Raw genomic sequence first — 23,726 nt, forward strand, 5'->3', positions numbered from 1 at the left:
AGGAGTATTCGCGGCATATATCTGTCCTTTAAATGTTTGCTTCAAGCGGTTCATGAGAGCGCTCAGTCTATCTTTTATAAGTCTATGGTGCACACATCGCAACTGACGTGCCGTTGTACGGAGGAAATATTGTATGGTCGTATTTGGGCAGCGCTACAGACATTTTTCCGATATTATCAGGTAACCGTTAGTTTTTCTGGTAATACGACAAGAACATAACACCGTTTTAGCATTAGCCAACGAATGATTCAGCCACTCAGCACCCTGTTGAAAACGAGAGGAAGAGAATTCGCTTTGGAATCCTGACGTCACGTCTTGTCATATTCGTATCAATATCGTCTCATTCTTTTTTTCCAACTCGCTTTATAAGGTAATTGCGGTTACTCGTTTGGGATTACGTGCGTGAATGTGTCGGTTCTTTAACGCATTCCACATTCTTCCGCCAATTTCGCATTTCGGAGTACGAAGTACGAACGAGTTCGACGGTCGTAACGTCGTTTTACATTGTTCACTGAATACCTAACCACGATCAGCTCGTGGCTATGCATATATGGAAATACGCCGGATATGTAATGGATAAGATATATTGTAATTGAATGTTTAATCAAAATTTTTCTCATCCAAACTTGATGCGTATGCGTATATCATTTCACAAATTGCACTGACTTTTGACAATGCATTAAACGGTGTTTAAAAGGAAGTGCTACAACGATTCTTTTCAGCTCACTTAGCTTTTTTTCCGACATTTTTTGTTGTTACTCCGAAATTGAATATCTTCAAATTTAGACACCGGTGGAAATTTGGGTTGGATTCGACTTGTACGTTTCCTACTTAGATAATATGTCACACGATCCGCTACTTCATCGATTTTGTCCAACTTTGAAAACACGTATTAAGGGTAAAAGTGTTGTGTTGATATAGGCTTTTAATCTACACCATATATGTTTTTTAGAGGTATTTCGATGAGTAAATTCTACAGCTTGCAGCTTACAAATATTCTAATCAACAGTCACGTATTTAAAGTATAATATATTGACAGAAAAGCATTACATCGATTGATATATGCCATAAAAATTTTTTCTGGCTATCAGTGGAAGATGCAAAAAAATTATATGGATTTAGAAATGTTTTACATGGAAAAACAATTATTAAATTAATAATAACAACGATAATAATCGATTTACAGAATTGACGTATAATTAATAAATATGGCGGAGCCTGCGCTATCAGGAGATAGTCTAATTCAACTTGAAGTACGTCTTTGCCAATATCTGTATGTCGGGAAAGAATACCCAAATTATCAACCAGGCAATTGGTTTTTTCACAAATATTACGAAGAAGGTCGCGTTCAGTCCATAAAAAAAATAGCCGAAACACAGAACCCATTGGTAGCAATCGACTTGATTAAAAAGGTACATAGTTTATATCTGTTAATCAATGTTTTTCTAATTATTTCTTAGACACAACGGGAATACTGATTATTTAGCTACATATGAATACTTGATTATCTCTAGTCATTTTCCTTTTCAGGCTTTTGAAAGAAAACTGGTACAAAATTCAGAAACTTTGATATTTGCACTGGCAGTATGTGCCAGACAGACTGAGAACGAGAATCTGCGCCACGCTGCCTACAATGCGATAAAAACAATTTGTACAACACCGCAACATTTCATTCTGTTCGTCAAGTTTGCTTCTCAAATAGCCAAGAGCGCACCGGAACCGAAACACGGTTGGGGTGCCGGATGGCGAAAAGCTGTAAATGAGTGGTACTTGTCCAAAGATGCACTTGATTTAGCGAAGTGTGTTACCGGATGCAAAGGCAGATATGGCTGGACTCACAAGGATATTGTGAAATTATCTCATCCCAAAACAGACGATATTGGTAATTTGAATCACTCCACACTATTCAGGTTCATTTATATTACAATTGAGTTTCATACTTGTTAGAATAGTGCCAACAGCTTTGGTCCTTTTGAGACTAAACAAGCAATAATTGAATGCTCTCAGTATCATGCATGAATAATTAATGTATCAACTTTGTATGTAAAACAGCAAAGAAGGCTGTTCTGAAGTACGTATTGTTCGGGTTGAAAGAAACGATAAAAGATTTTGGCGATAAACCGGAAGCTGCCGAAGTGATTGAGTATATTCAAAAAATTGAAAATTTTAAACATTGCGAAGATCAAGTATTGGCTGGCAGATTACTGGAACTTCATAATCTTACATTGGATCATGTCCCTGGGCATTTACTGAAATCTGAAGAGGTAACTTTCGCAGACATTAATTTGGAATGTTAATAAAACTGGGAATAAAGTATTGACATGCCAATCGATATAATCAGGTATGGAATTCATTGATACCAACAATGAATATAACCATGCTGCTTCACAATCTCCAAAGAATGCACAACATTGGAATACTAGAACCAACTGGCACGGCAGTCGATAAAGTAGTTGATGAAATCTGCAACCAAGAGAAGCTACTCAAGGAAAAGATTCACCCAGCTCTGGTTCTGATCACAATTAAGAATTACGAAAAATCTGGCCCGTATGTAATCTGATATGTTTTGTATGCTAGTCACAAATTTAACTAACAGATTTTTTGTAACCAATTTTTTTGTTTTCTATCAGAGCTTTATCGTACGAAAAACAGAAGGCCAGAAAAGCCAAAGCAAGATCAGTGATTCCACCTCCAAAACCTACAAGAAAAATTATTGAAGCTCTTTACAAAACACTTGGATATTCGTTCAATGTAAGTTGTATAATTCTGACACATCATTGCTCATCAGGGAAACGTAGATTGATGCTTTATTATTATCTCCATCTTAGAGTCTGGCACCAACGGGTCTTCGATATATGATTACAATAGATATGAGCAAAGCTATGCAAGACAATTCTGCATGGCGGTGTGGAAATCTCAGCTCAGCAGAAGCAGGATGTCTGATAGCACTGTGCCTTCTTCGGAGTGAGAACAATGTAACAGTGGCAACTTTCAAAAATATTGGTGTTCATATTGTATATTTGAATAAAAATGCATCGTTGGGACAAATTGTGAAGAAAATGAAGCAAATGCCAACAGGGGAGGTTAACTTGGAAAAGCCAATGATTTGGGCAGCTCAAAAAAGTGAAGAAATCGACGTATTTATAAACGTAGTCGACGTTGTCGACAAAAGATGTGGGAATGGAGCGAGAACTGACAACCCTAGGAAAGCTATCAAAGAGTATCGAAGCAAAATGGAGCTAAAAAATGCAAAGTAAGTGCTTGTCACACATGACATATAAAATTCTATCATTTCACCAATTTACTCATTTCTGACATTCATTATAGATTAGTAACCTGTGCGATGACAACTGCACAAATGGTACCTCATAGCGATGACGACAAAAACACTCTTACTATCTGTGGATTCGATGAGAATGTCCCAAAAATTATCGAAGCTTTTGCAAGGTCCCTGTTTTAATTTGCAACAATATCCTTCTAACCTAACCTTTCCTAGCAGCCACAAATGTCTCAACACCAACCAAAGAGAAAAAAGGAAAAATACAATGTACATCAGGAACAAGAGACGTACGTAAATTGGCTATAATACATCAGTGTGTTACAAGTTATAAAATTACAAATCACCCTGGAGAATGAGAATGGCATTCAGTCACGAGAGGTTAGTCAGTTGCATATTGCAGCTGTTGAAAATGAAGCTATATTTTTCATCTTCCAATTCTTAATCTTTATCTGTCCTGCACATACAATACCTAACGATTTATTATTGTGACATTAGAAATACTTGTATAATTTTCTTCTTTCAAGGTCCAAAATTTTCTACGCACTTCATACTATCGATTTTAATTTGTGTCTGGAGTTTTCAAGGTTCTTAATTATCTTGTATACATTATTTGCTTATAACTGGACAGAAACATTTGTGGCAGATAGCAGTAGAATCAAGAATTATTTTAGAAGTGATTCCGTGTTTTCTATTTCGTACAATATGAATGATAAAGAGTATCAATATGTGAAAAAGTTCGAAGATATATCTATGTAAAGATTATAATTAAAATGGGGAAAAAAAGATATTATCTGGAAAAAGTGAAGTTGGCCATGGTTTCAAATGATATGATAATCGGAGTAATTAATGCTGCATAGTTTAATGATAGAGAGACTAAATAATTACTACAACTGCCTAAGATGTCTTTTACTTTAACGTAGAGTGTCGACAACCCACACAGACTGACCTTTTTGATAAAGCTCTGATTATTTATCGATTTATTAGCCGCATTTAGATCATTTTATGAATATATTATTCTAGATTTAATGTGACTCGGATCGACACGGGAGAAATATATAAATCACGACTTAATTACCACTAATACGATAATACAAAAAAAATTAACAATTGTCGAGACATTTACCATACATGAAATTCGTTTCCCGAATAGAATTTGAATATCTCGTTGCTATTAAGAGCATCTTTATGGAAAAAACGTCAAAGTACACGAACACAAATGGCTTAATACATATTGGTCATATTGTGTTTCGCTGTGACGTCTACATCATTCCGTGCCATCGTGGTATGTTTCTTTAAAAGTCGACCAAAACAATATCAACGGGTCCTACTAAATTTTATCTATTTTATCTAAATTTACCATGACAAATTAGAAATCTATAAAGTTCTAACTTAGCACGTGATTAACAGTGGTGAAAAAAAATGGACACTCTCTATTTAATAAATATAATAGAAAAATAAAATATACGTTATTTTGCACTGTGAATCTTTAACACTAAGTTGATACCACTATTAGATAATGATTTTATGTGATTACAATTAAGAATAACGCGTGTATTCTTTTAAGAAGTAATTTTTTTTTTTCTCCTTATGCTTAATGTCATTCTGCATATCGCATGTTGATGCATTTTTATTGTTGCTTTTTTTTTTATGAGTTCGAAATATTTTGATTTCAAGCTAGTAGTCAAACGCAGCAGAGTATTTAGGCTTACGATTGTACAGTATGCTTGATACGTATAATAATACTCAAACATTACATATTGTAATAATAATTTTGCTTCAATTTGATCTTGGTTTTGGCTATGGGTTTGTGGTATTTTGATATACTTTTAGTGTGTAATAACTAGTGCCTGGATTGATACGTGAATATATATTTTTTACTAAATCATTTTTATTTCTTATTTGGTTTTCTACATAAAGTAAGATGTTTGGAGCCAGAAAATGCAGTTTCTATTTTTTATATTTTTTTCCCCCATATTTTAGGTTTTTTAAGTTTATATTATACGTACATGTTTTATAATTTGTAATACACATTTACCCAGGCTCTAGTAATAACTATTACGAATGCATAATGAATTAGAAATTCGCACACTCCCGGTTTACACAAGTTGATAGAAAATGTGAAAAAAAAAGTGGAAAGAAAGAGAATAAATAAAGATGAAAAATTTTCTCTGTGATATGCATTTAACCCCAAAGAGTGTAAGCTTACAATTTTTAGTGTAATTTTTACTGTTATTTCATATTTGCCATATCCAAAGTAACGAGCAAGTAAACACTGAATATCCCTTATACTTATATACTGTGATATAAAATCCACTGTTATTGTTGAAACTAGAAAAATGAATAAATAAATCGGGAGTGTGCTAAGCTACACCTAATTGGTTAATTAGTCTTAAATGATATAGTATAAACGATTTTATTGATAATCAATAAAAGCACGGGATAAAGCTTTGTTCAATAACGAATATTATATCGCTATCATTATTTTTTCAACTATCGAATTTAATGTATTAACTCATACTTTCCTTTTTTTACTCTGAAATTTTCTTCTCTATAAAATTGTCAATGTATAATATACAATATTTTTAGGTGATTTTACTTTTATTCTTCTCATAAAATCTGAATTTAGGTTAAAAGTAATATAATATTCGTCAGAAGAAAACAGTATTTTTTTTATATTCCAAAATTTATGAATTTGGTGAGATCTATTTATTCACGTGCACTAAGTTACATTGTGTTAAAATGAGGGTCCGTTTTTACAGCAAATGTGAAAACAGCATTAAAGAATAAAAAAATTAAAAAAAACAAAAATCAATAAATGCGAAAAATATGTATGATAAGAACGTACACTACAAATGATAATGGATGTTAGGTAGATTTCATAGAATCATGTATGAAATAATTAAGTATAAAGTCCGTTAAAAATTGGTATGTTTAATAGAACAACATTTCTGTAAAATGATAAAAGCAATTGATTTAAATCCTTGGCTATCTAACGAAATGTTATTTATCGCGTGCTATATTTTTTTGATAAAATAGTTAAAAATCTTAACGTAGATCCATGATCACCGCAACAAAAAACGTTCCATGTGTTCGTACCAGGTGAAAAAATATCAACTATTTGCATTAAAAAAAAATTCCACTGTAGCGACCAAGTATATTAGAGTCAATTTATTTTCGTTAAACTTTTAAATAATATAAGGATTGAGTGAGTAATTTTTCACTATATATTGTGAGCGTTAATTCCAGTGTTAAATAGGTCATAATCGTCGAGTAATTATTGTGCCGATATAATTTTAATTAATTTCTTGGTTTTTTCGATTTTTTTTAAAATTGAAAATTGCCATGATGCAACAATGTAGTCAATTGCTCAATGACGATTTGGATATATTTTCATTTGAAAGTCTACGCAGCACACTTCAATGATTTCAACCATCACAATTACCGGAACTCGATCTTACGAATACAATCTGATATGTGCGATTCGTAATCATGATTATAGTTTGTTCAACTGTAATTGCATGAATTATGAACGGACTGTCGTTACATTATCAACGCTCATAGTACTTGCTGCAGTGGTATAGATTTGAAGCTGTTACATTGAATATTCATTCAACGTCGGATCGATTTCACGATAGTAGCTCATAGCCATATATCCCATGATAAAGCCTTGAAAATCTTAATAATCACTATAGGGGATATCAATATTTTGGTAAAGTGGCTACTGATAAACATAATTGGGTTCTTTGCGATCTTGTACGGCAATCCTAACGTTATTTTTATACCTGATTTGTATCTTATAACATGAAAAAAACGTTAAATATAAGTGATCATAAACAAGAATTAAATAATGCTTAGTACATTTGTTAGGAAAATGTTACCTACAAGTTCTCGGCAACAAGATTAGAATGTATTGTATTAAAATTATAAAAAAAATATACATACTATTTATACAAGCAAAAATGATCATTTTCAGCTTAGTACTTCATTCCCAACCCGTCAATCGATCCTTTCGGTGATCTATCCCTATTTTATGACCGTGCGAAAAAACACAAACTAAAAATAAACGAATGATATCTACACAGTTACACGGTCGAAAAACAAATTTTTCCCACAAATTACGACGTTGAAATAAATCTTAATTCAAATTTTTAAATAGTCTGAACGCGAGTTGATTCAGTTCGTGCCGATTTACGCTGCATTATTGTAATCTGTGAAACAGAATATTCCGAATTGTCTAAATATCAAATTTGAACCGGTTACTATCGATCTAACGATGATCGAGATCGAAGATAATAAATTGAAATAAAAAGCGCCACCGTTGCCGGGTACTTCGGCAATTAGTGTTGCCAACTGAATTCGGGTAAAACAAAAAAAAATAAAAGAAACAGCTGTTACTTGACAGCTGGAACTATCTCCGATAAAAGTTGCTTTGTTATATTGAAATAAAACATATATTATGCAGACTATGAAAGACAGGATAATCTCTCGGTGAGTCAATACGAAGACAAACTTATATTTCTGTCTGAAACAATGCGTGATATTATATTATAGATAGTGATTTTTGAGTGCTCGACAGAGACACGCGACTACTTTAATGATTTGTAAGAACGCCGTGTCAGTTTATATTGATCAAACAGTTGGTTGCCGTAAATCAAACGATAGGAAAAATCTGCGAGAAAAACAACATCAAAGTCTAACAAATATTCCGGTACTTCAACAAGATTTGACAAATTCAATAAGGCGTGTAACCTAACCTAGCCAATAAAAATGTCAAAATTGAATGCAAACTTAGCGTTTGTTGACAATATTATTTGGTAAGATAATTCGTAACCCGTTCTGACGAATCCTTTATAAGTTACAGATATTCCCTAAAACTTTAATCCGACTCAAACAGGTGAACGATATCGTTAGGAAGAAGTGGAGAGAAATATGTTTTCCGCTTTTAAAAGGTTAGCCGGCAAGTCTGAGGGGCCTGGAAATGTGTCTCCCAGGCCGGCACATCAGTCGATGCCGACAACGTTGCAAAGAAAGTTTGCCAAAGGTGTACAGTATAATAGTAAGTAATTTTATTCAAGGTATAAGAAGCGCGAGAATAGTTATCACAGATTTCATAGCATTGAAGATCGCAACCTGCATTCGCTCCGAATGATTGTTTAACTGTAATTTGTCATTCTCCCGAAGACAATATCCAGAGCCGTTAGTCTGCGAACTAATATTTCCTAACATCTAACAGTTTCCTGAAGTCTGTATTATCTTGTAACTATGACCCGATATTTAATATGTTTGGAATTGTTAAAGGCATCGGAAAAAATCAGTGTTTGTTTCTTACATTTTATCATTAAATACAATGGAAATAAAAATGCTCAAAAATCTGTACCTGAGATGTTTTAACTTCGCATAATGATTCTCATTTGTTCTCTGTGCTTTTCATAAATTGCACACATTTTTCTGGCTTTTAGTGAAAATCATAATAAAGGGTGACAGAAATGTGGGAAAGACATGCCTGTTCCATAGACTGCAGGGTCAGAAATTTGTCGAAGAATATATACCGACCGAAGAAATACAAGTAGCTAGTATCCAGTGGAATTATAAAGCGACCGACGACATTGTCAAGGTGGAAGTTTGGGACGTTGTAGACCGTGGGAGGAGACGCCGGAAGTTGGACGGACTGAAAATGGACAATGCTCCTTCTGAGCACGTAATTGAGGAGCCCGCGTTGGACGCCGAATTTTTAGACGTCTACAAAGGGACGAACGGAGTCATAGTCATGATGGATATCACAAAAACTTGGACGTTTGATTACGTTCAAAGAGAACTCCCTAAAATACCAAGCCACATTCCCGTCATTGTTTTAGGCAATCATTGCGACATGTCTCATCACAGAACTGTTACTCCTGATCATGTTACTTATTTTATCGACTCTCTCCAAGGAAGAACAGCTCAGGTAAATGCTTGATTCCTTAACAGATTTCATCGTGCACTAAAGTGGATTTTTTTCAATCATATAGCCTCAGAACAACATCAGAGTTTCGGTTTAGATCAAAATAAGTACAGTATCTGGGTTTATAGGTTTTTGTATAAAAAAAAACGGATGGAACTTTCTAGTAAATTCTTTACTACATTTATAATAGTAGGGAAGGATATTGCTGTAGCACTACATGCACACCTATCAAGAACCACTTTGAATTATATTTAAATTTTAGAACAAATTCGATATTCATAGAATACTATTATACGTGATACATGGTAATATATCAGTTTTTTATTTCTATCAGGTGAGATACGCGGAGTCGTCAATGAGGAATGGTTTTGGACTAAAGTTATTGCACAAATTTTTCAATTTACCGTTTCTTCAATTGCAACGCGAGACATTATTGAAGCAATTGGATACGAACGAGGAAGAAACAAGGCTTACTGTCCAAGAGCTTGATCTATTCCAAGATGGAGATGATGCGGATTACAACAAATTTTTAGATAATTTAGTTAACAAAAGACGTGCTATTGCCGATTCTGTATCTGCATCTGTATTGACGCCAAATATAACTTCGTCTTTAAGCACACATCAAATATCACCCTCAAATAGTTCTGCAAGTTTAAATTCCGAAGTCAAGAGATCTTTATCAATGCCTGGTCCCATTGGCCCTATTGGCGGCGGTACACCCATACCAGTGAAAAACATTGATTTTAAGTTTCAACCAAAGAAAGAACACTCGCTGACGAGATTGGAAAATTCTGCAACTTCACAAAAGATATTACAAGCTGCGTCGACTTTACCAAATATCCAACCATTACCAAAAGTAGAAGTGACTAAAGTTGATGACGCTGCGTCCGATAATTTGGAAAGGAGAGATTCAACCCAAAGATCACAGTCGTTTATGTCTAAAATATTTGGCAAGAAGGATGAAGAAGCTGAAAAACCAGTGGAAACAAACATGACAAACTCAAATAATGCAATAACTAGTGTTGAGGATTTTGTACCAGATGATGGAATGCTCGATAGGTCGTTCTTGGATGACAATAGCCAAGCAACTCCACAAAAAGTACAACAAGCACAGGCCGACTCTGAGAGGTGAGTAAACAAAAAGTCTTCGACAGTTAATTCTTTACTCTTCGGTGGTTTTTAGTAAGTATCTATCTAAGATCTCAAGAATATTAATCTTCGAATACTTTTTAGTGATACTGAGACGGGAAATCCTCTTGTCGCGGGCTACGAAGATGATTTGTCATCTGCAGACGAAAATCCTTCACCTGTTCAACTAATACTTACTGAAAATCCATTAATCAAACAAAAACATAAACGAGATTCGTTGGCAGAGGCTGATACAAATACAGAGAAACATAGACAGATTGTAACAAAGCGGGACTCAGTTTCTTCTGTCGAGCCCGAATTACAGATAGTGAATGATTATGAAATCGGTGACTTGCACGAAATAAAGGCAGAGGCATTTGACACCTGGTTAGGCCAAGATTCTAAGTGGCGACAGAGTCCTGAAGGGGGAGAGGATGTCAGCAGTACAAGTACAAAAAAAGATAGGCTAGAATTAAGCGATAAGAGTTTAGACGTCAGCATGACCAGCTCAAACGTACACTTAGAACTACTGGACAACACAAGTATGCGACAAATGAGCTCAAATAACAGTAGCCCGGTTATGAAGGAGAAGAAGAAACTCAAAGAGAAGGTACTTATTGTACATATTTTTGAAACTTCAATTTTACTCAACTGAGATTGAATTCCTGACTGGCAATAAGTTTTTCCTATTAAAAGGTGTGCGAATTGGCCATAACATAATGGATAAGTAAAATAATCTGCTTTATGTATTTCAGAGTGAAGAGAAAGAGAAGAAAAAAAAGAAAAAATCCAAAGATAAAGAAAAAGACAAGGAGAAGTCGGATAAGTTGGAAAAAAGAAAGAAACGATCATTTAGACGTTCAAAAGATGGGAATAGAGAACACGACGAGTTGGAAGAGTTTTTGAACGGAGCGGCAACAAGGCCAGGAATAGATGCCGCTTACGAGGCTATATAGCCCTACGAGATGGTTAGAAGCTTAAGATGGCCACATCTGAAAACAACTTCAATATCTGGCATCTAAGAAAGAAAAGAAAAAACGTCTCGCTTCGTAACTTTGGTCCAGAATATAATGAATATATGAATAGATAAATTGAAGGGTAATAATAAATGCTTCTGAAATGAATATAACGCAAAATAGCTTTCGGACTTGGGAAAGATAAATCACTTGGTATAACAAAATTATTCGTACTTGAGCTTTAAAGGTCTGGCGCAATCTAATTCCTGATTGTGATATACATTATACCTAGCTATTTGAATAATGCAACGCTGTAAACTCGTTCAATATGTCTAATGGTTGATCATTGCAGCATGCAATTTGTTCCTCAATAATCAAAAAATTATTAGCTATTAATCGATATCACATACCAGATCTCTCTTCCAACTTGAAACAAGTTTTGACAAATGAATCATAAGACTCTCATTCCATCTATCTGTGTACGTATGTGTCCGATATTGTAATAACGCTTAGAGTTCATGTTGAACGTCATTATGTGTAAAATACATTTGAATATTGAGTAATTTAGAAACGATTGTTTAGTGCGATTCTTTCTCGCCCTTAATTGTTGATAAAAATAGTGAGTTTTTTAATTGGCAACGTATTTTCCTTATTGATCAAATTGGTAAATTATAGAACGATCTGATGTAGGTATAAAAAATGATCTTGACATACCGTAATTACGATGTTATTATTATTATTACGTTCGTTAATCTCTGTGAGTTGTTTTTTTTTTTTCTAATGTAGTTACGATTTTTATTTTCGACGTTAAATCACTTTGTTGTTTATAGTCATTTATAATGTAACGTTGTACACTATTGTGTCATTACATACATTGAATATAATGTTAATAAATGTATATTCAAACGATAATTAAAAGTAAAAATTGATTCGCCCTCTTTTCGTACCCGTTCGCAAAGTTTTAGAGGCGACATCGCAGATCGGCAAAATTTTAATACGGCTCAATTCTGGTGGTACTTACCATCAATGTGGTTTGCGAATAAGTCCTGATGATCTTCGAAGAATACTGCGGCGAGTCCAGTACACATTTTTCCACCACACTAAACATCACTACAAAAAATAAATTCACAAAATAACCCACAACACAAACGCGACGAAACGCTAACGTAAGGTGCTGACAATTGAATGACGATATACGATTGGCGGAAGGCTAGCAGCCACGGACGCAGATAGCAGCGCCACCTCGGCTCGTGTCGGAACTACAATCGGTAGTGGTTTGGCGCAGCATTTGAATTACGTATAGTAAATAATGCCCCTTCGATGTTCTGTGGTTTTAGCAATGAATTCTACTCTCAATGCGGCAATGCTGTCTTGTAATTCTGCGTTTATCGACCAAGTTCCATAACCTTGGGACGAAAATTGATTCTTTTTAATAAGACTATCAGCTCATGTTCATGATTTTAGTATTTTCTGTTTTTGTATGTTTAAAGGGGTCCTCATATCTGACAAATATAATAATTTATTAAATATTAAAGATACGGCTTTCTCTCAATAAAATTAATATAAAGAACCTATTTTAGACAGCTCACCTCCGCAAGTTTATAGTATTTGATTAATATCTTTATAGATTATTATTTAGATTGAACTGCTACAGGTTGCACGTGATTCTTTTTTCATCATTGTGTTGTTACAACGTTGTTTATCTTCCATCTCAAATTAAAGATAAATTCGGGGCGAAATATATACAGAAAATTGTGCTGGAACGTTGAAACATTCAATTAAATTGATACGAAGTTTTTACATTGTTAGTTGGCATGGTTCTGTGATCCTCCAAAATATATTTTTATAATATTGCACTAAAGCTTTACAAGATTGCGATTACGTACAAGAATGAGACCTTGCAAATTCCAATAAGCAATCGTTAATCAGGAGGCTAACATATTCAAATCAACAAATTGCCTTGCTTTAACTGGCAAGTGAAAGTTAGGTCAGATATAGTAGAGCCTAGATTATTCGAGCCCGCTTCATCGGGGTTCGCGATTATTCAAGTTTATTTTGGAATTAAATAAACGCGTGTTGTACGAGCTACGGCGAATTTTAATCTCTATTACCTGAGCCTGTCACGGAAAAATATAATCGATACTTGTTATGACCTCAAAGGATGTGCGTATATCTGCAGTACGTGTTAGTCGAGCTAGTTAGGGTGGGACCAGAATATTTCGAACAATGGAGATTCTACTGTATACACGTCAGGACCCGAACCGGAAAAAATAAAATGATTCTCAGTTCAATATCAACGCTGCCCCGAAGTGGAGGTTAAAAAGATATGGCATCGAATAGATTTTTCTTCAAATTATTATTGGTAAGAATATTTCAAGTAGCGCCTGTTGCATATTTCGCAATAAGTAAATTATAAACTATGGACAACAAGGGAAAATTTCGATATAATCTTCGGTCAACGTTAATATGACTGTGTGTAACCTATGTATTGTATGGTGAATGTAATCGATGGTTTACAAAGTTGATTAAAAGCGACCAGATGTGTTATGTAATTGGAAGTAAAACGGATTTTAAAGAGAGTTATTAGTACCCTTCCGAATAGTTTTCTGCGAATGGTTTGTTAATTGGAACGAAACATCGCCGGCATTTGAAACTTCCACTTAACTTTTAACTTTAAAGGCTGTCTCCAAAGCGTGCCAAAGGTCATGCGCAAGTGACGAGTGATGACGTTTCTGCAGTTCCGCCAACAAAACGACGCGGAATTGTCGATAAAAACATTTTGCACGCATGCTTGAATTAAATAATAAACGAGAACAAAAAAAAATAAAAAAATGATCGAATGATATCTGCCATTAACGACTAACGCGTGAAACGTGGTATTCGACAGTATTCGAAAGGTCGTCGCGCAGCAGACGACATTTGTTTTTTGGAGCTATAGAACAGTAAATAAGGTTTTTAAAACTTAAACAATAGAAAAGGAATTACACCGCTTGGCATAATTAACAGCACACAGGCTGAAAGTTTGGTGTATCGAACCGGTGGCATTGTTGGACGTTAATTCTTCCCGCCCTTGTGTTTGATAGTTAATAAATTATGTAAGCTGCTTATCATTATTTTTATTGCTACTCATTGTTTTCTCTACAACAAGCGCTAACACCCTGCAAATATCAAAATACAATTGAAGTGGAGAAGTTTAACCGTTACTGTACTTTAAAAAAATAACCTATCATCTCAATACCTTGTGCAAATATTTCATTTAACATATTGTGTTGCATTTCTGTTTTTCTGCATTTTGACTAGGCAAAGGCAAATATTATGGTAATTTTTTCGTATTTATATTTTTGCACATTTTTACAGTATATGAAAATCATAATGATACTTGCTTTTGTTGATGCTTCTTTCATTTACAGATGCTGGCAAGAGTGGGTCTATTCAAAACAATTTGCAGGTTTCAACCGTCAGTTGTTGCTCTTGCTCAAGTGAACGAGTCTCACAGTAAAGCGGCGATGGATAAATTCTCACTACCCGAACGTTTCATAGGAACAGAAAAATCAGTTTGGTAAATTTCCGTTTGAAAATCAATTCGGTTGTTTCGAATTGTGCTTTATTTCTTATCTGTAGCTATGTTTCCTCTAGAAATAAATAATTGTATTTTACTTAGGGTGGAATATATTCAACTAGCACTTAAACATAAGCCGCTAAACCTTGGACAAGGATTTCCCGATTTTCATGCACCAGAAAATGTAACCAAAGCTTTAGCTGCAAGCGCAACTTCAGAAAATCCATTATTGAATCAATATACCAGGGGTTTTGTAAGTAATCATATCAGCCAGAACCTTTAACAGATCTTTTTAAATAAACCAATATTTTGCCTTGGTTATTCAAAGTATTACATTGTTACTTAATCTAGCCTAACGATGAACAAACTTTTATTAAGAGCAATAATATCTTGACTGCTACCAATTCATGCGTGTAACGTAACATTGATGATAAGACAAAGAGTAATATTTTGCAACATACAAGTCTTTAGCAAACATAGTTTAATAAAGCGTCATACTCGTCCAACTTTTGACCTCTAGATATTAGTTTGTAGTTGTATTATTCCTCTCAATTTTTTTCTTCCCCAGAATCTTGTCTTATCATTATTAACTTAGAGCATATGCTGCATCTATTAGAAACTGTCAGTAGTTTAGTTATTAATTAGTGATTTACAGTTTCATTGAAAAATGTTAATTTCTTATTTTTTAGTGATATAAATTTTTGATTCAGATTACTGTGCTTAACTGCGTAATAGTGTCAATTAAGCCTTGTAATAAATTCTTGGAAAAATTAAAATATCATTTAGAGAAATGTCGTATTCATTGTTCTAGGGTCACCCAAGGCTGGTCAATGCATTGAGCAAACTTTATTCACAAATTTTGAACCGTGATCTGAACCCCAACAGTGAGATTCTAGTTACCTCTGGTGCCTACGAGGGGCTCTTTGTAGCAATTCATGGACACACAAGACCTGGCGACGAATGGATTATCATTGAACCTTTCTTTGACTGCTACGAGCCAATGATTTTAGGAGCCGGCGGCACTCCGAGATTTATTGCTTTGAAGCCAGTGAGATGAAACCTTTATAAATAACTTGAATAATAACTGTATATAAACAAAATATCGGTCAGAGTTACAAGTTAAAATCTATATTAATACATTCTGTTTACAGAAAAGAACAAGTGGAAATATAAGCTCGGGAGACTGGGTTTTAGATAAAGAGGAGTTAGAAGGACTATTTAATGAAAAAACGAAGGGTATCATTGTTAATACTCCTCACAATCCCACTGGCAAAGTCTTTACACGGGAAGAATTACAGGTCATTGCAGACTTGGCGAAGAAATGGAATGCTATCGTAATATCCGACGAGGTGTACGAATGGCTCGTTTACAAGCCAAACGAACATGTTAGAATAGGTTATTAAAACTGCACCATCACTCCTGAGAATATCTTCTTAATTCAGTTGTAGTATTGCTCATTGTCAACGATGAGGCGTAAATTTACGAATCAATTCCAGGATATGTTTCTCTGATTAAAAATTCATTGTTAAAAATTTTCATATTCCACAGCAACTCTGCCCGGCATGTACGAGCGTACTATTACCATCGGATCAGCGGGTAAAACCTTCAGTGTGACGGGTTGGAAAATTGGCTGGGCTTATGGACCAGCTAACCTAATTTACAATTTACAAATTGTTCATCAAAACACAGTCTACACTTGCGCTACTACTATTCAGGTAAAAAAAATTTTTTTTCGGATAACCTCGGCGACGAGGTATCTCAAGAAAACCTTTGTTGAAAAAGACTGATAAATGTAAACATTTGAAATTGAAAGTTGTTGTTATTCTCGTCGTGTTAAATTGTCTATTTTACCTTGTGCAGGAAGCTATAGCTATCGGGTTCGAGCAGGAAATCGCGAGGTATGGTCAGCCGGATTGTTACTTTGAGAGTTTGGCAAGGGATTTATTGCCGAAACGAGACTATATGGCGTCGTTTTTACGTGAGGTCGGAATGAACCCTACCGTACCAGAAGGAGGCTACTTTATGATCGCAAACTGGACAGCTTTAGCAGATAAAGTGGAACTTTCCACGGAAAAAGACCAATATAAGGATTATAAGTTCACTAAATGGATGACGAAAAATGTTGGTCTGCAGGGGATTCCACCGTCTGCCTTTTACAGCACTGAACACAAGCATTTGGGCGAGGATAATGTACGATACTGCTTCATAAAGGTGAGATTATTAGTGCTTGGAAAATCGAAACGATGGGTAAATGATAGTTCAAATTTGGTTATTTTTGTTTGTAGAGAGTACAGCTGGTTAGAGAGAAAGAATATTCGTCTAGCACTTAGGTTGAATTAATTTACAATAAAAATGTTTTTTGTCCTCAACTTGACAATACAATGTTTTACAGAGAGATGAAAACTTGCAAGAAGCAGCCAGAATTCTGAAAGAGTGGAAAGCGCGACAGTAATCGAATTACTGAAAAATTAGATCTAACTTTACAGGATTGCCAACTGGAATTGAAATTTCACCCGATGTATATGAAGTTTGTATATTTTTATGTAACTATGGCCACAAGAATGTTTACCTTTAAAAATAATTAATTCCTTCCATTTTGAGAAACAGCAACAAAAATACGCAATTGTCAAGGGTCTTTTTAAAAACATTTATTGCCCTCTTTCCCTTACTTTCAATCAGCAATAATAACCGGATGCTTCTTAAACCGCGAAATCTCCTCTCAGCCATCTCTTCGCGTCCCTGGTGTCTGCTCCGAATGTTTTTCCAAACCTGCAGGCAGTCAATACGAACTTCAACATCTAAAGTCTAAAAAATTGAAGCTATGCGATCACCACATATTTCCCGTACAAACCATAAACCCTTTGAAAATTCACTCGTGATACACACAATCTTTCAGCCTAAACGCTAATGAATAAAAGAGTGAACGGTGTTCAAGGTTTCTTTGGCAATTGTATCACCGCTCAATAGCCGTGCGTCAGCAGCGCAAGGTAGCGTTAATAACAAATTTGCACTTCACCATTCTGTATCTTCGCAATCTTTGGCTAAGATATCGGCAGAATTTATCAGTTCGAACCTGAATGATTCTCCAGGAACGTGTCCCTTGTAGTTTGGAATCATTCCAACGTGTTTGTGGTAAATTTCAGTCGGTTGTATGAGGAGGGGTGGATCCGGCCGAGAAATGGTAACCGGCGCCCATTCTGTGCTCTGTCTTCGCCTGTAATTCGAGGTGAAATCGCAAAGTGCACTGTTCGTCATCACTGAATTTGACGCGCCGAAGTGTGCGTAACCATAGGGAATGTGTCCCGAGTAGCCTGCGTGAAGAACCATCAGCAATGAACATTTCCCTTCATCCATACTTTGACTAAACATTACTGGGATTATCAGATGGCACCAAGAAACAAGAAGAAAAAATGATGAACAGAATACAAAAATTCATCATTCTCAAGCTGATAAAAAATCGTTAACGTACATCTGGCATTCTCTCGCACGAAAGAGTATCTCATCCGATTTTCACTGTCAATAAGACCCATGACTACGCGTTGCTTTTAATTAAGTTATCCGAGTGGTGATATATTCAGATCGTTTTATTGTATTGAAAAAATTGTATTTTACGAAAAAGGTTAATGAAAATTTGTACGGAATTTTAATGGTCAAAAATTTTTACGCGTGAAAATTGCGTCAATTTGTGAATGAAGTGAGATGCGATAAATTTGAACATTTGAATAGACAAATGACAAAAAGCGAATGACGATATCGAAGAGAGCAAAGCAAGTTGAAATATGCGGCTATTTTATACAATAACGTACCATTGACAAAGAACTTCCCAGGATTATCGTTATTCATGAAATACGGTGAAGGTGCGTGGTCTCTGGGTCTTTCGCATTGTTCGTCGACCGGTAAATTCCTCATTACACCGACACAATCGGGACGGACCGACAGCATGGGCAGTTTAAACTGACTTTCGAGCAGCTGAAATCATATTCGTCACACTGGTTGAGCATTTCAAATTTGAAGATCACCGAATTGTGCCAGACACCTTACGCAAGGTTCTCCACGTTAACTATTTCTTCAAAGTTTAGAAGGGCATCTTCAACTACATTGATAGTTCGTACAGGTAGAACTTGTACAAGAAATATTTCCACGGATGACAAGATATTTATGTTAACGCGAAAGATAAATATCAACATGCAGCAGGGCTTGTTCTGGATCGTTGACTATTAAAACAACGTATCGCTTTAATTCCCCGATGATTTTTATTCGCTCGGCTGCGTCATTCGTGTCAATCAACCGGCTTGGCGATATTTAAATTGATATTACACAATATCTAGTTTTTAAATCGTCTTCAAAGTATTTGTGCTGCTATGCTGCTTATTGCAAGGTATGATCAGTTACGTATTTACGGATCCGGATCGACGCAAGAGACATTAAAGATTGGCAAACATGCGGGTAATTAATGAACGTTTTAAAATTTCTTGCACACAATTATTCTGGCAGAATATCAAAAAGTCATTTAAAGTGACCATGCTAAGCAAATATTATTTACACATACTTTAAGAAACTTTGAAGATATCCCAAAAGACTTTCTCTTGTACGCTAAAACTGATCGCGTGTTATGCGGTAAATATTGTCTTATAAGCCACGTCTTTCATTCCAACTAAAGGATTAATTGTTTTATTCCTAATCTTGACTGCTCATCGTTAAAAAATTGCGGTTACTAAAAAGGTCAGATACACTTTTATATGTTACCTAGATAATTTGATCAGAGGTTTAATCATCTTAGGTAAATTTGCCTCATCTTTCACCCTGTACACAAAATTTAATATATTTAATCTTTCATATTCATCTAGATAAATATGCTGTTTATCTTCATATGTATTTATAAATTCCCAGTACGAGGACAACGTAAACTGTTGTTTACTGGAACATAGATGTGGCAATTCGGACTTGAGACTTTGATGTAATTTTGTGATAAGAATCAACATAATTCACTAAAAACGTATTTCTGAAAGAAAATCTTCGCGGTCTTCTTTACTGAAAAAACTGACTGTTTGACCCAAGAAACATATCTTTGAAAATATGTTTGTCAACTCGAGTCTAGTCTTATCTATTGCAGAGATAATCGTATGAGAAATTATCTTTCATTTTATCCAGACGAATTTATACATAGGTAGATAATCTTATCTTCGCATAGACAGCGGTATATTAATTATCATGTAAAATACCGGTCGCACGATAAAGACAAGAATAAAAAGGAACCGTTATGATGAAAAATAATTTTGTTTGTCCTTGCTTCAATTTCCCGCAACCTCGATCAAGTGTAAACGAAGTTTAAGGAAGGATTGGAAGAACCTGCAAAGCGGGATGCTGCTTTTTTGCATCCTACTCGTCGTGAATGACTCGACTTACTGATAAACTTGAGCTTAATTCTCTCGTAACTCGTACAATCACGACGGATTAAAATCGCGGCAGTACCCACCAAACGTTCCTCAAGATTACGCGGCTCTCCGCGTCCGCTCTGCACCGCGACGACCTTCTGGAGCTGATTAAGAACTTCCTTGTTCTGTATCTCTTGACGCTTAAATTCGGCAATACCTTCCGTAGCTGTCACGGTATATCTTTGCCCATGACTCGCGTTCAGACCTGGCATAAACCCTGCAACGTAACCGCACGGTGCTCGTTAAACCCGGCGAGAATAATTACAAAGATCATACACAGAAAGTCTAGTATCCGTTACTATTCTTTCTCATTATCATCACTGTTACTATATTTTCTTGCAACTGTTGCGAAAATTTAATGCTTGTGCAAGAATAAATTGACGTTAAAGCCTCGTTTAAATAAAAAAGTAGAGTAAACCGAAGAAACTGATTTTGCGTTGCAATTACCAAAGAAGGATCGACGATAGCGCAAAATGGTTAGGCGTACCTCGTTTTTCGTAATTCCAACAATATGTTCAAACAGTTTTTTAACGATACCTGTTTTACTGAATTTTTCTCAGTGTTGGTAAAATTATTATACCTTCGTAGCCAGGTGTCATGGGATGGACATAGACTGGGGTGCCTCTTTTAAACCTCGTATTGACAATGTCGATGTCATCTTTCGGAGGCCGCGAAACCTACGTTGGAAATGATAGTGTTAATTTTCTGTTCTTTTAAATGACAACTGCATAGATCGATTCTATTAGACTCATTTTATTTTAATGGACTACCGTATCGGTTATACCTTCAATGGTGTAATGCAAATTCTAAGTACCGATATTCTGGAGGGTAAAATTAGCAATGACCAGGTGAAGGAATCGTGATTTAGATTCGTGCGTGAAAAAGGGTCGACAAATGTTTAAACCTGGTATTCGTCGGTGGTACGGTTTGAAAGAATAAGGGTTTCGGCATGATTTATCGTCGGATCTAGCAAAAGCTTGTGCGTCTGGCTTCCGTAGGTTTCGCCACATCTGTAACGATACTGGGGACAAAATCCGGCGTATCTGGGCAAGAACAGGGTGAAATAAGTAAAGTAACATGCATACATGTACGAATCAGAATCAAGCGTGAATTAAACTTATCCAACTTAACAGAGTCAACCAAGTTTTTTCCCACATAATAATTAATACGCTACCTTAATCAAAGGCCTTGGAGCGCAACCGGAATGCTAATAATGTATTCTTGAAACGAGTATCCGATTTCGTGTTAACATATCACTACATACCGATAAATACGAATGAAGAATAAATCCTCAGTCATACTTGGAATTTCAAAGACGTGATAAAAGCTATTGCCCACGCGACGAATATGCATTTAGGTACGTATAACTTATTTCCAACGGAATTACACGCGATGAAAATAACGGTGCGGAATTTCATAAAACATTTAGATGTGCGATTTATGCGGTATATTTTACAAAGTTTGATGCGCTAATGAATGTGTGTATATATATATATATATATATATATATATATATATATATACGAGTATATGCACTAATTACGCAACAAATTTCTCACCCGGGAATAAGGTGCGGATCTACGGTGGTAACGAGCTCCGTTCCGGTCATTTTCAATTAGAATTTATCATTCAACGTAGACGTAAAACTGAGACGGAAAGTTCGCTCTCACGATGTTTAAGAAGACGAGAATTTCATTTTTGATGAGAAAATACGTCAATATTTTTTTTTTATATTCTAGGAAAAAGTAAAAAGGATATACTGATAAAAAATTTCACATCATGATGACGGATGACAGACAAAACAAATCGGAAGTCCGAAATGCGGGAAACAGATGACTCATGCTGATTGGAAAATCTTTGACAGCCGTTAAATTAATGAACTTCTCTTTTTTCCGGCAGGAATATAACATATAAGGTACATGAGTATATTATTCCAAAAAACGATCAGTAATTTTTATACATTTTACATGGGTACATACATGTACAGGCGGCGGAAAGATTTCTGGCTTTGCAAATATTTTGTCAGCGGGTTTGTTTTTCTCGAAAATTGAAATAAAGCCGGTTTCGGAAAACATCTTTAGTAAAACAGTCAGTGTTATAATCCCCACGAAAATTTAACATCGAGTGATTCGTGCGTTTGAACTTGTTTACAAAGATACTTGAGGAAATACGTTCGACTTATATCCGCAATAATTTTTACTTTACCAGAAAAAGAAGAAAGGTAAGATACATCTGCAGCTGATTGAATAACTCTGCACATTATAGTCAGGTGTCTATTCTAAGGTAATATATAAGAATTATCTTAGCCTATTCGGGCACCAGTCACTCAATTTTTAAGAAGTTTAATTATAATCCAAGTTGGTCTGAACATATTTCCAACTTTTAAGAATCTCGGGGGACCAGCGTTGCTATGCATATAATTCACGTACTAGCCAATCAAGTAGCCATTGGTACGAAGAAACGTTTTTTGACGTAAATCAATCAAAGTTCAGGTGGTTACTTGTTTCTAAATTTTTAGGCTAACTACCGTCGATGATGAACTACTAAGAAATATTCACACACCTATTATAATATCTACAGATAAAGTTTCACTGTTATTGATGATAGGTATTACTTGATTGCAACTGTGAGAAAATTGATTGAATAATAACTGCGGTGTGCAGGTATTTAGTTTGCATTTTTTTTTTTTTTTTTTCCTGAAAAGGGATTAATAAGTTTAATCCAAACGAAGCTCTAGGCTGCAGGTTTATCACCGTAAGTACCCTCTACTCGTGACGTATGCGTACCTGACGATTCGTAATCAGCACACGAACGCGGGCAAATATGCAATTCTTATCGGTATGTAAACAGCACACCGTAACGAGCAAAGATAATATCAACTGCTGATACTGAATACGGATCACGCTCTCACCACTTTTGTGTAACGGCATTATACTGCAGGCAAAAATGGAATCCTAAGGTTTCGTAACGTTAGCGTTATGATGGCTAGAGGCATATAATAATACAATTAAAGTTATAATTTACGCTTGCATTGGTAAGTGAAATTTCGAGAAAGTTAACCCAACACTTTGTACGGTTGTATCATTACACATTCGCGTGCACGTCTCGATCATTCCTCTGAGAAATCCAACATTTTAAACAAGTACGAATTACGGTTCAACGTGTTCGTATTCCGTAGTAAAAAGCGCAGTGGAATTCATGGATTCACGGTTTTACGAGTTCGCATAGTTTTCGATTCGTGTTAAATAAACACTGTTTTGACGGGCAATGCAAATTTCGGAATATGTATCGCAGGTATGTCGGGATGACGATATCGTTAATAATTCATGGAAACTGTCGCGTCCGAGATTCGCGATGTCTGGATGAAAATCAGTGAAAAGGTTGGCGCGAAGGATATTAATCAACCCATAAATTGGTCCGACTCCTG

The 23,726-nt window shown here is 35.4% G+C and overlaps 4 protein-coding genes across 11 annotated transcripts; 3 read left to right on the forward strand and 1 right to left on the reverse strand.

Moving 5' to 3' along the window:
- Positions 1-75: 75 nt before the first annotated feature.
- Positions 76-6,140, forward strand: LOC124178161 (60 kDa SS-A/Ro ribonucleoprotein-like). 3 transcript variants are annotated; one of them, XM_046561347.1, is made up of 8 exons: positions 76-180; positions 1,187-1,412; positions 1,531-1,882; positions 2,053-2,264; positions 2,342-2,547; positions 2,631-2,751; positions 2,829-3,253; positions 3,328-6,140. In XM_046561347.1, the coding sequence occupies exons 2-8, from the start codon at positions 1,209-1,211 to the stop codon at positions 3,458-3,460; spliced, it is 1,653 nt and encodes a 550-aa protein (XP_046417303.1). In that variant the 5' UTR covers positions 76-180; positions 1,187-1,208; the 3' UTR covers positions 3,461-6,140. The 3 variants fall into 3 exon arrangements, with proteins under 3 accessions (XP_046417303.1, XP_046417304.1, XP_046417305.1); XM_046561348.1 differs by lacking the exon at positions 76-180 and adding an exon at positions 193-370; XM_046561349.1 differs by lacking the exon at positions 76-180 and adding an exon at positions 565-588.
- Positions 6,141-7,643: 1,503 nt separating this feature from the next.
- Positions 7,644-12,151, forward strand: LOC124178157 (rab-like protein 6). Of its 4 annotated transcripts, none has more exons than XM_046561337.1 (6): positions 7,644-7,768; positions 8,142-8,336; positions 8,740-9,224; positions 9,556-10,349; positions 10,455-10,959; positions 11,105-12,151. In XM_046561337.1, the coding sequence occupies exons 2-6, from the start codon at positions 8,210-8,212 to the stop codon at positions 11,303-11,305; spliced, it is 2,112 nt and encodes a 703-aa protein (XP_046417293.1). In that variant the 5' UTR covers positions 7,644-7,768; positions 8,142-8,209; the 3' UTR covers positions 11,306-12,151. The 4 variants fall into 4 exon arrangements, with proteins under 4 accessions (XP_046417293.1, XP_046417292.1, XP_046417294.1 ...); XM_046561336.1 differs by having other exon boundaries at positions 7,650-7,768; positions 8,136-8,336; XM_046561338.1 differs by having other exon boundaries at positions 7,650-7,768; positions 8,175-8,336.
- Positions 12,152-13,517: 1,366 nt separating this feature from the next.
- Positions 13,518-17,494, forward strand: LOC124178162 (kynurenine aminotransferase). 3 transcript variants are annotated; one of them, XM_046561350.1, is made up of 8 exons: positions 13,518-13,667; positions 14,716-14,864; positions 14,967-15,117; positions 15,676-15,912; positions 16,016-16,259; positions 16,413-16,579; positions 16,725-17,075; positions 17,257-17,494. In XM_046561350.1, exons 1-8 carry the CDS (start codon positions 13,632-13,634, stop codon positions 17,314-17,316), a joined length of 1,395 nt encoding a protein of 464 aa, XP_046417306.1. In that variant the 5' UTR covers positions 13,518-13,631; the 3' UTR covers positions 17,317-17,494. The 3 variants fall into 3 exon arrangements, with proteins under 3 accessions (XP_046417306.1, XP_046417308.1, XP_046417307.1); XM_046561352.1 differs by lacking the exon at positions 13,518-13,667 and adding an exon at positions 14,106-14,247; XM_046561351.1 differs by lacking the exon at positions 13,518-13,667 and adding an exon at positions 14,139-14,400.
- On the reverse strand, positions 16,849-21,987 carry LOC124178164 (UPF0605 protein CG18335-like). Its single transcript, XM_046561358.1, has 7 exons — positions 21,859-21,987; positions 21,204-21,342; positions 20,880-20,976; positions 20,341-20,516; positions 18,671-18,833; positions 17,938-18,175; positions 16,849-17,633 (listed from the first exon to the last, which is right to left on the reverse strand). Exons 1-7 carry the CDS (start codon positions 21,906-21,908, stop codon positions 17,564-17,566), a joined length of 933 nt encoding a protein of 310 aa, XP_046417314.1. The 5' UTR covers positions 21,909-21,987; the 3' UTR covers positions 16,849-17,563.
- Between the last annotated feature and the right edge of the window lie 1,739 nt (positions 21,988-23,726).

The sequence above is a fragment of the Neodiprion fabricii genome, chromosome 3 (assembly GCF_021155785.1).
Source record: "Neodiprion fabricii isolate iyNeoFabr1 chromosome 3, iyNeoFabr1.1, whole genome shotgun sequence".
Lineage (NCBI taxonomy): Eukaryota > Metazoa > Arthropoda > Insecta > Hymenoptera > Diprionidae > Neodiprion > Neodiprion fabricii.

Excerpts from the sequence above, each read along its gene's own strand:
- LOC124178161 (XM_046561347.1), top strand. The coding sequence starts at position 1,209 with ATGGCGGAGCCTGCGCTATCAGGAGATAGTCTAATTCAACTTGAAGTA. Across the intron at positions 1,413-1,530 it reads CAATCGACTTGATTAAAAAG|GCTTTTGAAAGAAAACTGGT; the intron begins GTACATAGTTTA and ends TTTCCTTTTCAG. Across the intron at positions 3,254-3,327 it reads ATGGAGCTAAAAAATGCAAA|ATTAGTAACCTGTGCGATGA; the intron begins GTAAGTGCTTGT and ends CATTCATTATAG.
- LOC124178157 (XM_046561337.1), top strand. The coding sequence starts at position 8,210 with ATGTTTTCCGCTTTTAAAAGGTTAGCCGGCAAGTCTGAGGGGCCTGGA. Across the intron at positions 10,350-10,454 it reads GCACAGGCCGACTCTGAGAG|TGATACTGAGACGGGAAATC; the intron begins GTGAGTAAACAA and ends AATACTTTTTAG. Across the intron at positions 10,960-11,104 it reads AGAAGAAACTCAAAGAGAAG|AGTGAAGAGAAAGAGAAGAA; the intron begins GTACTTATTGTA and ends TATGTATTTCAG.
- LOC124178162 (XM_046561350.1), top strand. The coding sequence starts at position 13,632 with ATGGCATCGAATAGATTTTTCTTCAAATTATTATTG. Across the intron at positions 15,913-16,015 it reads GATTTATTGCTTTGAAGCCA|AAAAGAACAAGTGGAAATAT; the intron begins GTGAGATGAAAC and ends TTCTGTTTACAG. Across the intron at positions 16,580-16,724 it reads CTTGCGCTACTACTATTCAG|GAAGCTATAGCTATCGGGTT; the intron begins GTAAAAAAAATT and ends TACCTTGTGCAG.
- LOC124178164 (XM_046561358.1), bottom strand. The coding sequence starts at position 21,908 with ATGACCGGAACGGAGCTCGTTACCACCGTAGATCCGCACCTTATTCCC. Across the intron at positions 20,977-21,203 it reads GTACCACCGACGAATACCAG|GTTTCGCGGCCTCCGAAAGA; the intron begins GTTTAAACATTT and ends TTTCCAACGTAG. Across the intron at positions 20,517-20,879 it reads CATGACACCTGGCTACGAAG|GGTTTATGCCAGGTCTGAAC; the intron begins GTATAATAATTT and ends GTTACGTTGCAG.